This window comes from Pelodiscus sinensis, chromosome 1 (genome assembly GCF_049634645.1).
Source record: "Pelodiscus sinensis isolate JC-2024 chromosome 1, ASM4963464v1, whole genome shotgun sequence".
Classification (NCBI taxonomy): domain Eukaryota; kingdom Metazoa; phylum Chordata; order Testudines; family Trionychidae; genus Pelodiscus; species Pelodiscus sinensis.
In genome coordinates, this window is record NC_134711.1 from 84,700,035 (window position 1) to 84,714,941 (window position 14,907).

Genomic DNA, 14,907 nt, shown 5'->3' on the forward strand with positions numbered 1-14,907 from the left:
CAGTTAAATTTCCCTGTGAAGTCAGTGTTCTGTATCTTGGGAACAGACCTGAATTGGGAAGGGAACTGGTAAACCAATCTAATGACTTGTTCCATTCCTAATGTTTATGATTTTGTCAGGAACCTGCGAGTTGGGCAATAAGGAGAACATAAGTGGAAGCTGTAAATAGTATTGAAGAAAGCAAGCACAAGGAAAAGTATGAAGTCAGACTAAGATAAAAAACTGTTTATAAATGTTTGGCTGGCTTTCTGTGTATCTCTGTCCACTCTACCTGAAGACTATCCACATGAAAACAGCATGATATGTACTAGTGTGTCCAGATGTTATTGATGTAGAGTGTTTTCTTCACTTGTGATACTTTAGCCACACAGGATACATTCAGCCAAATTCAGTCTGTAAGTAAGAGGGTGCCAATGCTTCAGAAATCTCTGGGCCTAAGTCAGTATTCATGCAAATGATTTAAACTGTAAATGAGAAGTGGGCTTAAGTGGGGAAAATAGTAGAACTTGCATTGACTTATACTCATAGACTTTAAGGTCAGAACAGACCATTATGACCATCTAGTCTGACCCACTGCACAATGCAGGCCACAGAATCTCACCCACCCACTCCTGGAATAATCCTCTCACCTAAATCTCAGATACTGAAGTCCTCAAATGATGGTTTGAAGACCCCAAGATGCAGAGAATCCTTCAGCAAGTGATCAGTGCCCCATGCTACAGAGGAAGGCGAAAAACCTCCAGGGCTTCAGCCAATCTACCTTGGAGGAAAATTCCTTCCAGATCCCAGATATGGCAATCAGCTGAACCCTGAGCATGTGGGCAAGACTCACCAGCCAGACACCCAGAAAAAAAGTTCTCTATAGTAACTCCTATCATCCCACCGTTGGCCTATTTCCCACTGATAGTGAAAGGTCAATTAGTTGCCAAGATCATGTTATCTCATCAAACCATCTCCTTCATAAACCCATCTAGCTTAATCTTGAAGCCAGAGAGGTCTTTTGCCCCCCACTACTTCCCTTGGAAGGCTGTTCCAGAGCTTCACTTCTCTAATGGTTAGAAACCTTCATCTAATTTTGAGTCTAAACTTCCTGATAGCCAGTTTATATCCATTTGTTCTTGTGCCCACGGTGATATTGAGCTTAAATAATTCCTCTCCCTCCCTGGTATTTATTCCTCTAATATATTTAAAAAGAGCAATCATGTCTCCCCTCAGCCTTCTTTTCAAGACTTGACATTGTAGGTATAATAATTGAGTGGAACTTACATATTGTGGTAGGAAGAATGTGCTGTAGCAGGGGAAACAGCTACCAGAAGCTCTAAACCAGTTCAATCTGCCATTTCAATTTGTGCTGCAAATAGCTCCCAAATCCTGCTAATTCAGCCCTGGTGTAAGTGGGCACTGTCAGTTCAGGGCAACTGCACCTGTATCTTCCCTTAGTGTTCTGCAAGGGCAGGGTACCCAGTGTCAGCTTCCAGCTGGAACCTTTCTTGGGTGGAGAACAGTGTATGTCATTCCTGACTCGTTCCCAGGCAGAACAATTCCCTACCTCCAGAAGGCAGCAGACCAGTTTGCTTTCTCTTCAGACTAACAACAGGGTAAAACTGCTCACATAGCACTTCCTATGCAAGCATATTTATTTTCAGGATATAAATACTACGGTGAAAACTTGAAAAAATGTAAAAGAATGTACACACAGATACTAGTAAACTTACTAGAGATCCCCCTCACCTGTCTCCAGCAGGAGCATTGGCAGGTTAGTCCTTCAAATTTCCTTAAAGGGTATCTCTTGTGGTCAGAGGTTCATAATAGCCTCAGCTCAAAACTGGCTCCCAGGCTTATGGGGTTTCAAAATATGCCAAATGCTTCCAACCCCTCCCTAATGATTGAGATGGATTTTGTGTGGATGAGAGGTCCTGTCTGCTTATGGATCAGGAAAAAGGCTTTGAGCTTGTTTGGATAAATAGCCAATCAGGCTATTTGTCCCAAAATCCTTTATTTATCTGTTGGTCCTTGGAGAATCCAGTGGGGCCTTTGAACTGTCCTCTGGTAACAGATAATTAGCAAGGAACAGATACCCCCTCCTCCACACAAAACAGAGTCTGTAGATTAGGGGAGGGGGTTTGCAATCCCGTCCTCCCCAGTACTTTGTAGTAATCCCATTTAACGCACATTGTCTGAAACATCAATCATCTCTGCTACATTAGATTTTAGAGAGAAAAGGCGTCAGAGCTAATATCATTTATTAGACCAACAACTTTGGTGAAAGAGACACTTTTGAGCTACACCGAGCTCTTCTAGAACTTAAGAACAACCATGTTAGAATTTAGGAATGGCCCTATTGGGTCAGAACAATGATCCATCTAACTTGGTATCCTGTCTTCTGACAGTGATTAGTGCCAAATGCTACAGAGACAATGAACGGAACAGGGCAATTGAGTGATCAATCTCTCCCATCTAGCTCTTACATCAGGAAGTTAGAGATATAGGATTACACAGAGCATGCAGTTTTCCTGACCATTTTGGTTATTAGTTATCTCTGGTCCTATCCTCTATGAATGAATCTCTTTCTTTTTTGAAACTACTTATATCTGAGGCCTTCACAATATCCTTTAGCAACAAGTTCAACAGGTTGACTATGCATTGTGTGAAGAAGTACTCCCTTTTTGTTTGTTTTCAACTTGCTGCTTATTAGTTTTATTGTAGGACCCTTGATTCGTGTGTAATGTGAAGGTGTAAATAGCATTACATTATTCATTTTCTCCACATCAATCATGATTTTATAGACCTCTCTCATATCCTTCCTCAGCTGTGTCTCTTCCAAGCTGAATAATCCTTACATTTTTAATTTCTTCCTATAAGGAAGTTGTTGCACACCATTAATAATTTTTGTTGCCCTTCTCTGTACTTTTTCCAATGCTAATATAACTCTTTGGAGTTGGGCTGGCCAGAACTACCCACAATATTCAATTATATTTTCTGTCATATTATCTATTCCTCTTCTAATGATTCCTAACTTTGTTAGTATTTTTTACTATTACTACACAATGAGTGGGTGTTTTCAGAGAACTATTCACAATGACTCCAGGATCTTTTTCTTGATTGATAGCAGCTAATTTAGACCCCATCATTTTTTATATATTTATATTTATATTTATATTTATATTTATATTTATATTTATTTAGAGAGAGAGAGAGAGAGAGTATATATATATATATATATATATATATATATATATATATATATATATATATATATATATATATGAATGATGTTTTCCAGTGTACATTACTTTGCATTTATCATAGAATTTCATCTGCCATTTTCTTCTCCAGTTTTGCGAGATCCCTTCATGACTCTTTACAGTCTTCTTTGGACTAACTATCTTTAATAACTTTATATTGTCTGCAAACTTTGCCATATCACTGTTTACCTTTTTTTCAGATAACTTATGAATTTGTCGTACAACACTGGTGTCCGTATACATTTTTGGGGGGAACCTGCTTTTTACCTCTCTTTTTTTTTTTTTTTTTCTTTTAACTGGTTACTGAGCTATGAAAGGACCTTCCTTTATCCCATGACTGCTTACTTTGCTTAAGAGCCTTTGCTGAAGAACTATGTTAAACTCTTTCTGAAAGTTCAAGTACTCTATATCCACTGGATCATCCTTGACTACATGTTTGTTGACAACCTCTGAGAATTCCAGTAGATTGGAGAGGCATGATTTCCCTTTACAAAATGTGTGTTGACTCTTCCCTAACATAATGTGTTCATATATGTATCTGATAATTCTGTTTTTCACTATAATTTCAACCAGTTAGGCTTACCAACCTGTAATTGTGAAGATCAGTTCTCAAGCTTTTTTTTTTTTTTTAATAATCAGTGTTATGTTAGCTATCCTCCAGACATCTGGTATAGATATTGATTTAAGATGTAGGTTATGTAATTGTTCTGCAGTTTCATACTAGAGTAAATTCAGAGTTCTTGGGCCAATACTTTTCTAGTTTTGGTGACTTATTATTGTTTAATTTATCATTTTGTTCCAAAACCTGCTCTACTGACACCTCAGTCTGGGACGTTTCCTCACCCATATTGTCTTTCTAATATCTTAGGACCAACATGTCTACAATACTATAAACAATATTGTTCACTCTGTCTCCTAGAGAATGCATTAATCTTTCTTCCTTCTAACCAAGTTCAATATAATAACACTGACATTTGCCTTTCCAGTGGATCAAAATATATTAAATATAATTCAATAATGTTTAATTCCCTAAGGTTTGCCCAGGATATTGCAGATATGTTACTGTCATATCTATCAGAGGCAAAGGCTCCATATAGCTGTTCTTGCTTATGCAAGAACTGATGATGTTCAAATAATTACATGCTAGCCATTTATGTAATCTCTGCTGACCTTTTAAGGAAAAGTTCTATAAAACCAAACAGGAAATGATAGCCTTTCTCTAGATATTTTTCAACCATCTTATCCAACTCTGTAACAGAAAATTTTTTCTATTAAATTCCATAGGGTGGTTGAGAAAACAGAGAGGCATTCTCATTCTCTGTTTAAACTCAATAGATTACCTTCAGAGTAGTTTATTTAGAACACTTTCTGGCAGGAGTGGTCCAAGGCCGGCTGCGGCAGCTGGCGCCCCAGGTGGAATAAATGATTGGCGCCCCCGCCTGCAGGGCCATCAATGGACTGACATCATCATTGGGCGCCCCGGGCACCTTGTGACGTCCTCACTGGGCACCCCGGGCGGTGGCGCCCTAGGCGGCGGCCGAATCCACCTCTAGTCACGGGCCGCCCCTGCTTATTAGTTTAACCCCAATTAGAGCCTATAGCTCTTTTCCACAAGGAAAATGGATACATATACAAATACGAAACACAGAATTTCCTCATCTCTTAAATTTTGTCTTTTGATGTATTGTCTCATATCTGTGGTGTATGCCATTTCTTGTCTGTAGTAAATTAGTTATGCAGTACAGTCAGGCCTGGATTACCCAATAGGCAGACTAAGCACGTGCTTAGAGCACCAGCAAATCAGGGGCATAAAAAAAAGAAGAAGAGATTTTACGGTATGGTATTGTTTTTATTTTGAATTAGGTATGGGGGGGCACCATAATCTTTTCAGTGCTTAGGGCCGCTAAAGGTCTTAATCCAGCCCCTAGTACAGTGTATAAAGATATGGTAGTATTATTGCCACTCTGACCATTTCCTCTACTCTTTGCATTCTTCTGCTAGTTCCTTCTTTCCACCTGTCAGAAGTAAACTTCATGTCTTCGCTTTTAAGGCCACTACATCATTCTTCTTCTAATCGGTCTTTGAAATTTGGCTCTACAGTTATGTCTACAAAATGCTTGACAGGTAGATAGATGGTGTGCTGTGGCTGTTGCTTATTGTGCTAATCCTAATTGTTTCACTATTTTGTCCTCCTGTCTCCACCTTGTCTTCCCCCATCTCTTGTCTCTCATCTTGTATTTTGATTGTAAGCTCTTTAGGCTAGGGAAATGTGTGTGCACATTTGTGGAGAGGGCAATACAAATCACTGTCATCCTAAGCAGAGACATTTCTTTTTAAAGAAGTAGTAACATAGAATCATAGAATACTAGGACTGGAAGGGACCTCGAGCGGTCGAGTCCAATCCCCTGCCTTCGTGGCAGGACCAAATACTGTGTAGACCATCCCTGATAGACATTTATCTAACCTACACTTAAATATCTCCACAGATGGGGATTCCACAACCTCCCTGGGCAATTTATTCCAGTGTTTGACTATCCTGACAGTTAGGAACTTTTTCCTGAGATCCAACCTAAACCTCCCTTGCTGCAGTTTAAGCCCATTGCTACTTGTTCTATCCTCAGAGGCCAAGATGAACAAGTTTTCTCCTTCCTCCTTGTGACACCCTTTTAGATACCTGAAAACTGCTATCATGTCCCCCCTCATAGAATCATAGAATAATAGGACTGGAAGGGACCTCAAGAGGTCATCGAGTCCAGCCCCCCGCCCTCAAGGCAGGACCAAGCTCCGTCTACACCATCCCTGACAGATGTCTATCCAACCTGTTCTTAAATATCTCCAGAGAGGGAGATTCCACCACCTCCCTTGGCAATTTATTCCAATATTTGACCACCCTGACAGTTAGGAATTTTTTCCTAATGTCCAATCTAAACCTCCCCTGCTGCACTTTAAGCCCATTACTCCTTGTCCTGTCCTCAGAAACCAAGAGGAACAAATTTTCTCCTTCCTCCTTGTGACACCCTTTTAGATATTTGAAAACCGCTATCATGTCCCCCCTTAATCTTCTTTTTTCCAAACTAAACAAGCCCAGTTCATGAAGCCTGGTTTCATAGGTCATGTTCTCTAAACCTTTAATCATTCTTGTCGCTCTTCTCTGTACCCTTTCCAATTTCTCCACATCTTTCTTGAAATGTGGCGCCCAGAACTGGACACAGTACTCCAGCTGAGGCCTAACTAGCGCAGAGTAGAGTGGCAGAATGACTTCACGAGTTTTGCTTACAACACACCTGTTGATACAACCTAGAATCATATTTGCTTTTTTTGCAACAGCATCACACTGTTGACTCATATTCAACTTGTGGTCCACTATGACCCCTAGATCTCTTTCCGCCATGCTCCTTCCTAGACAGTCGCTTCCCATCTTGTATGTATGGAACTGATTGTTCCTTCCTAAGTGGAGCACTTTGCATTTCTCTTTATTAAACCTCATCCTGTTTACCTCTGACCATTTCTCTAACTTGCTAAGGTCATTTTGAATTATTTCCCTATCCTCCAAAGAAGTTGCAACCCCACCCAGTTTGGTATCATCTGCAAACTTAATAAGCGTACTCTCTATCCCAATATCTACATCATTGATGAAGATATTGAACAGTACGGGTCCCAAAACAGACCCTTGAGGAACTCCACTTGTTATCCCTTTCCAGCAGGATTTAGCACCGTTAACAACAACTCTCTGACTACGGTTATCCAGCCAATTATGCACCCACCTTATCGTGGCCCTATCTAAGTTATATTTGCCTAGTTTATCAATAAGAATATCATGCGAGACCGTATCAAATGCCTTACTAAAGTCTAGGTATATGACATCCACTGCTTCTCCCTTGTCCACAAGGCTCGTTATCTTATCAAAGAAAGCTATCAGATTAGTTTGGCATGACTTGTTCTTCACAAACCCATGCTGGCTATTCCCTATCACTTTATTACCTCAATCTTCTCTTTTCTAAACAAAACAAACACAGTTCCTTCAGCCTTCCTTCATAGGTCATGTTCTTAATCATTCTTGTTGCTCTTTTCTGGACCCTCTCCAATTTTTCCACATCCTTCTTGAAATGCGATGCCCAGAATTGGACACAATACTCCAACTGAGGCCTAACCAGCGCAGAGTAGAATGACTTCTCGTGTCTTGCTCACAACACACCTGTTAATGCATCCCAGAATCATGTTTGCTTTTTTTGCAACAGCATCACACTGCTGACTCATATTCAGCTTGTGGTCCACTATAACCCCTCCACCTTTTCCCCATTTGATGAAGGAAAAGAAATATCTCTCTCCTTCATGATGACTCTTGCCTACTTAAATGGTTGATTGTATAATTAATCTTTTTGAATCTTCTGTTTTAGCAAACCGAGAGACTAAAAGTGGCAGTTACAGTCTTTCAGCTGGAAGTAGTTACTACAGTTGTGTCAGCCAGATCACAGTAGGTAAGTAGACATGTGAAATCACTTTTATATTTGTGCAAAAAAATAAATCTGACACAATTAGTTTTGTGTATAACAAGAAATATGGATGAATGAGCTTTATGCCTCTAGGTGCAAATTCAACCTGAAGGTTGTTACCTTCTGACAAGTTTGGTCAGGGAATTTAGTGGTCTTCATTTGCCAATGGAGAGGAACCAGGATAATCTGAGTTGTAATTATCAGTAGTCTCATCATGAGTGATAAAGATGGGATGGGTGTGAAGCTAAACTAATTAATTTATAGAGGACCCCCCGCCACGAGAAGTAGGGGGGGTATTGGGCGGAGTGATGTGCAACAGTGGGTGTCTCTGTAGCCTGTAAGTGAGATGTTAAGACTTCATTTTAGTTTCCATTGGCTGGTAGGCACCTTTCACATTTTACTTGAGTTCAGGAAGGACAGAGGGATTGATTGTTACCCTGTCTGACAGCAATAATACTATTTACTTTGCAGCAAACTTTTGTTATTGGTCATGGCTCTGCTTGCTGGGATCCCTGTGCATTTATGGTGGCTACATTTTAGAACCTAGAAATATATATGACTAGTTAAAATTCCTTTCTGTAGGCATTATGCTAGATGCGTGAACACTGAGTTTTATCTCCCATGGTGCTCCTCACGCACCTGTTTTGTTTAAGTCTCTCTTTGAAACCTCAGTCTTCTGTAATCTTGATTTATGCCAAAAAAAAAAAAAAATCTGTCGGCAAATGATGCTATCTCAGTGTTCAGATCATGGCTTAATTACTATATTAAACAGCTCTGTCTCTATGACATTTCATGTTCCTCAGTTAAATTTTAGCCATGTGGAAAATTGATTTTACAATCTAAAATGACGACAGATGAAGGATTAAACCCTATTTTCACAAATCTGTTACTTTACAGTTAACCAGAACACAACATCCATCTAATTAAATATCCTGATCTCAAAAAGTAAAAGTGAAATAAAGTAAAAGCCCATATTATGAGAGCATTGACTTTGGCAGCTTTTGCGAGGATTGTGATTAGCGAGTCTGAGGGGTAGCTGTGTTAGTTTGTAACTTTAAAAACGAGTAGTCCTGTGGCACCTTAGACTGACAAATATATATACAACCTCATGTCCTTTCGTTGGCAAACCCCACTTTAGCCCAGCTCATCTGGAGAAGTGGGTTTTGCCCACAAAAGCTCATGATACTATACATATGGTATCATATATAAAGGTGCCACAGGACTACTTGTTTTTATCAATACAATTGGTCCTGTAGCAAAGATGACTAAGCAATCCTGGTATAAGGCATCTATATACAAGTGTAATTTCATCCATACTAGAGTTGTACTGATTTTGAAAGGAAAAAATTACTCCGAATCCAAATAGTTAAACTGGTATTAAAATGTGTAGATGGGACTAGAAAAGTATATGCAGAAAGAAAGAGGAGTGCAGACTCCATGTTGGACATCTGACTGGGCTCACTCTGTGGAATGGCTTAACTGTGTTTTATGTAAGAATAGGAGGAAAAGATGTATTGAAAGGATACATCAGCCCGTGTTATAGCTGTTGATTTTGCAGAATTATGCCACAGGAGAATCTGGCCCAGTATCATTAATATTTTTGATGTGGCCCTTCCTCAGAAGAGGAGAGGTTATTTAAGAGTTAAATATTAAAAAAACAATAACAAAACACAAATCTTGTGGCTTAGATTTTGTTTGTGTTTGTTTTGTTTTATATTATTTGCTATGAAACAGACCAAACCATATGCTTTAAATCTAAATACTGTTGCCAGGTTACGCTGCTGCTGGACCATTTGCAATAGGTTTCTCTCACTGGAAAAATCCGTATGCACATGGTGGCCCTCATCTTCCTTTCTACATCTCTGAAGAAGCTGGCATTCCTGTATATCGATCTTTTGAGCCACAAGTTGATTTATCAGCTCCTTTATCCTGCCCAGCTTCACTGTCTATCACTCCAGTGCCTTCTTGCAGCAGCAGCAGCAGCAGCAGCCAGGAAACTCTGAGTCAAGAATCCACAGGTAAGATTTTTTTTTTTTTTTCAGACTCACTATTCAGGGCCTAGTCTAATCAGTAGTTTGAGTGTAAAAATTAATGGATTGTTCCTGCTGTCACAGAATCATTGCCAAAACTACTATTGACTTCAGGGAGCAGGATTTGGCGATATGGAATTTATTCTGAAACCCTTGCCTATTATCTCATAGACTTTATTCCAGCAAGTAGTTTCATTGACTTAAATGCATCAAAAATAATGGGCACTGAATTTAAAACAACATCAAGGTAAACAGCTGGTGTCTGCATTAGTCTAAGTCAAGGATTCTCAACCTCGAGGGTTGAAAACAGACATAAAAAGGTTGCAACCACTCTGTTCTTTCTAGCTTGCTAAATGGGAGGGTTGAGGGTCCTGGATAGATACCAGTTAGATGGAAGCAGGGACTAGTGTGGTTCCAGTTTCAAAAAAGTGATTGATATGGAAAAGCATCACTAATGCTGAGCACAGTGTGTGCCCAGGCTTGACGCTCTTATTAATTTTTTTTATTTACTTTTAAAAGGTCCTAACACGTCTTGAACCGTTAACTGAAATAAGTCTCTTTATTATAAACATACATCAGATATATTATGCCATTATTTGGGTTACGCTATTTCAGTTTTAATCTCATAATACATAACTAACAATATGTCTAGAGTGACTTATGGGAATATTAAAAAGTGCAGTCAATGAATAATGTGCACTGAAATTCCAAGGAATTACTGAAATCAAAGAAAACATACATTATTACCTCCCTAGGACCTAATACTCTAACTCTCATTAATGATTTAATCTCCTGCAACTAATTGAACAGTCATACCATTTTATTTCTTGCAAAGAAAAATTCCAGTTTAAAGTTTTTCAATCACTGCTCCTAATGACTGATATTCTCCAGTTAGGACAGTGGCAAATCAAATGTGATTAGATACCAGTGAAGCAGTTAGCAAAAGGCAAATGTCATAACTTTCAGTAGCTGTTTTGCTTATCGGATGCCAAATATCAGTGTACATTTGGCGAAACCCCATTCTCAGGTCAACATGTTAGATGTATGAGTTCTGTGATTGTGTCTTAAAAGCTTATGACAGAGCTCACCTTACTCCTTACTTTGTGATAGAAATACCACTTCTCCTTAGATAAATAGCCGTCTCACCAGACATTGAATAGCGATTCTTGTGCTTAGCTGTAACTGTTCGTGCTAATGGGTCAAAAAGTCCCAATTGTTACTCTAACAATTAAAAAATACTGCCATCTAGCTAATAAAATTAACTAAATTTTCAAAATGTAGCTAGGCCCAGTGCTGAATTCCAGTGCAGTGGTGAGCAGCCTGCAATCCATCAGGCTTCTATATATGGCCCATGAGACATTTTGTTTACCACTGCCCCTGTGCAGGGTTGCCAGAGTCTGCTGGTTTCCATCTATGTAGGTTTTTTTCCTACCGGTATTATTAAACTAAGAAATATGTAAAGCAAGGGTACCTGAAGTCAGGTGCACACTGATTGCACACAACATTGACTGAGAGCCATGCGCTGCCTCCGTGGCCAGTCAAAGCACTGCTAAGGTTCAGTCGGCCACCCTGAAAATTCCAGGTATGCAAGTGCACTTAGTCAAGCTACTCTATTTTGGGAGATGGTCTCGATTATGACAGTCTTGCCCCATTTAACTTTCAAAGTGTATCTATTGTATTTGTAACTGATTCTTAGATTCCTAGTCTTCTCTGTTGTTGTTGACCATGCTAATGGTTAACTTTCCATTCACTTGTCAAGAAAATATCAAACAGAAAATAACTTTTTTAAAAAAAAATTCTATCTAAAATATTAATAGGTGTTATGAAAGGATACTGATGAATATTCTCTAGACAAACTTATTAGTTAGACCTGTGTATCTGACTTGTTTATAAGGATGCACCAGCATGTTCTTCTTGATTAAAGGACTGCAGCACTTTCTTCTTCCAGTGCTTGGCAGGCCAGCCCTGCTTCTCCTATTCTTCTACACTGCCTGGCCATAGTCCCAGATCAGCCTCTGTGCCTCATGACAGCTTCCCCTAATGAGTGTTAGCAAAGTGTCCGACATACTAAATGACCATATTTACATCTTTAGCAAGAATTTCATGAGTAGAAAACCCTGTGACTTACTAGTGGAACCCAAGAATATGGTATTTCATTTGTTGACTATATCACTGTGCCTGCAACTGCTAATTGGTGTCCCTCCAACTTAAGGGAGTCGGGTTATGATCTCATGTCCAATTGAGTATTGCCTCCTTCACACAGGACATAAAGGTGCTTGCTCTTTGGACTCTCTCCTTTTGTGAAGCTCTTGCAGCAGCAGTAAAATGGAGACATTTGTGACAACCTCTGGTTTCACCATGGTTAAAGAAGTAAAGTAAACATAATCCCTAGGCAGTCTTTCCAGATCCTGCCTACTGCCCCAATACATCAGATCTCTTCAAATCTCTCCCCTCCAGCAACCTTCCACCCACATCCATCTGACTCTCTCTCTCTTTTCCTCTCTGGCCTCCCCATAGTGCCTCAACTTGATGCTTTCCACCTTATGTTTGCAGCCCTCTTTTTTTTCTGCACTGCTCCCATTCTTCCTGCTCCTCCTCCTTCCTCACACCCTTTGCTCTGTACTTGTGTTCCTTCCATTGCAGGGTTTTGCTGTAGTCCTTCTTGCTTTCCCCTGCTCTTCTGCACTTCAGAGGGGCTAAGAAATCCCCAGCGATGTTGTCTGCCTTGTTAGGTAATGAAGCAGCATACACAAATTATCCAGAGGAATTAAATCTAAATTAAGTTTCTCTACAAGATAACTTTAAACATTGGAGTTTGCCTGTTTTTTAGTTTTGTGTTTGTATAACATCTAGCAGCGCAGGGTGTTGGTTTGTCCCTCAGGTCCTGGATGCTACAGTTATACAAATGCCAAAAACGAATAATACGAAATAAAAAGCTGAAATGAACAGGCAGTTAAATTACAGGCAGTCCCCGAGTAACACGGATCCGACTTATGTCGGATCCGCAGTTACGAACGGGGCTTTTCTCGCCCCGGAAGATGGGAGCGGTGGGACGCCCAGATGAGCCGCGATCCCGCCGCCCGCGTTCTCCGGGGCGAGAAAAGCTGCTCCCCGTCTCCCTGGTCTGCTGGTCAGACCAGGGAGACGGGGAGCAAAGCCTCGGAGGACGCCCGCAGCGGGACAGGCGTCCCCAGGTCAGCCGCTGCTGAAACTGACCAGCGGCTGACTACAGTAAGCCCGAGGCAGAGTTGCTCTGCCCCCGGCTTCCTGGAATCAGTTTCAGCAACAGCTGACTTGGGGACGCCTGGGGTTCTTAAGTTGAATCTGTATGTAAGTCAGAGCTGGCATCCAGATTCAGTCGCTGTTGAAACTGATCAGTTTCAGCAGCGGCTGAATCTGGACGCCAGTTCCAACTTACATACAGATTCAACTTAAGAACAAACCTACAGTCCCTATCTTGTACGTAACCCAGGGACTGCCTGTATTGCTTGCTACATATGAGGTATATGTCATGTTGCAGGTTACTCATACTGTCCAGATGCATTGTTTTTTGCAGACTGTACATTCGATAATCTTATTTCAATGCCAGAAAACGAGCATTTTAGATTGTGGAATGTGTGCTATATTGCCTTCAATATAATAGCATCAAAAAGTGTGAGCTGTAGGCAAAGCAAGCCTTGTTGTAGATTGATTGATTAAGTCTCCTCCCCTGCAGTTTGTCCTTTATATTTTAAAAACCAGAATCTGATTTCAGAAGTCTCAGCAAGCAGTAGGAAACAGATCTGAAAAATGATAGTTTGCATTGTAGGCAAGCTAGCCTAGTTGGTTATAAAGAGTAGTGAATCATATAATATACTTAGTGGCTACGTCTACACCGGCCCCTTCTTCGGAAGGGGCATGCTAATTTTGAACTTGGGAATAGGGAAATCCGCGGGGGGATTTAAATATCCCCCACGGGATTTAAATAAACATGGCTGCCGCTTTTTTTCCGGCTTGGGGAAAAGCCGGAAAAAAGCATCTAGACTGGCGCGATCCTCTGGAATAAAGCCCTTCAAAGTAGGAATAAGAGATCCTCTGGAAAAGGGCTTTATTCCAGAGGATCGCGCCAGTCTAGATGCTTTTTTCCGGCTTTTCCCCAAGCTGGAAAAAAAGTGGCGGACATGTTTATTTAAATCCTGCGGGGGATATTTAAATCCCCCACGGATTTCCCTATTCCCAAGTTCAAAATTAGCATGCCCCTTCCAAAGAAGGGGCCAGTGTAGACGTAGCCATTGAGTGTGATAAATTACAGCAAGAGTGGCATGTGGTGATGGTACAGTACAATCTAGGTCATTTCTTTATTTTTTTAACCCTGGTCAAAACTGAGATGGTTTGAACTCTGAAGAGGAAAGGGGCTGGGATGAGGAACCAAAAAGGAGTAATTGATGGACTGGGATGATGGAAGGGAAGGGGAATGCAGAGGAGAACAGAATAGGCAGAAGGAAGGTGGTTGGAGAAGGACACAGGGAATGGAAGAGGACATGGGAAGAAATGAAGGGGAAGAATGGAACAAGACCGGAGAGGAGAGGTCTCTTTGCTTTTATGCATGATGAGTTGGCAGGCACCTTTCCCACTCTGTATTCCCACTATCATGAGGGAAGGATATGTTGGTGAATGGGAGGAGGGAAGAGGGGAGAATGGAAGGAAAAATGATTGTGGGTGGTCAGGAAAGCAAAAGAAGGAAGCTTTAGATGGCAAAAGAGGAAAAAAGATTCATCAGGATAAAGTGGGAAAAGCTAAATTCTGAGGAAAAGGGACACGTAGCCAGAAGAGAACTATGAATGTGGAATGAATTAAGAAATGAAGAGAGAGAACAGAAAACCTGGGAGATATAAATACACAAAAAATGTTTAAAAGTCTAGTCTTTCCAAGTAATACAATGCATATACACTAATGTTTGATTTGGGCTTCAGGGGACAGGAGGTGAAGAAGCAGGAATTAACTAATTGTGGGGCAGAGGAGCCCTCAAAAATGCAAAGTAAATTACATGAGACCCTAGTATTTTTCTGTAGGAGCTGGGAAGCTGTAGAAGGTGGTGAGAGTAGTGGACTCCAGTCCATCATCACAGAGTGGAAAGCTCTTTTTTCATTCCAGTGGCTA

At 40.5% G+C, this 14,907-nt stretch overlaps 1 protein-coding gene across 4 annotated transcripts in view; it reads left to right on the forward strand.

The window, feature by feature from the left end:
• ANO4 (anoctamin 4) overlaps positions 1-14,907 on the forward strand; it is a 326,447-nt gene that overhangs the window by 15,892 nt on the left and 295,648 nt on the right. For all 4 annotated transcript variants that reach the window (XM_075934238.1, XM_075934244.1, XM_075934250.1 and 1 more), the window contains exons 2-3: positions 7,643-7,723; positions 9,511-9,756. In XM_075934238.1, coding sequence (XP_075790353.1) covers positions 7,643-7,723; positions 9,511-9,756 — 327 coding nt within the window. The remainder of the gene's footprint in view (positions 1-7,642; positions 7,724-9,510; positions 9,757-14,907) is intronic.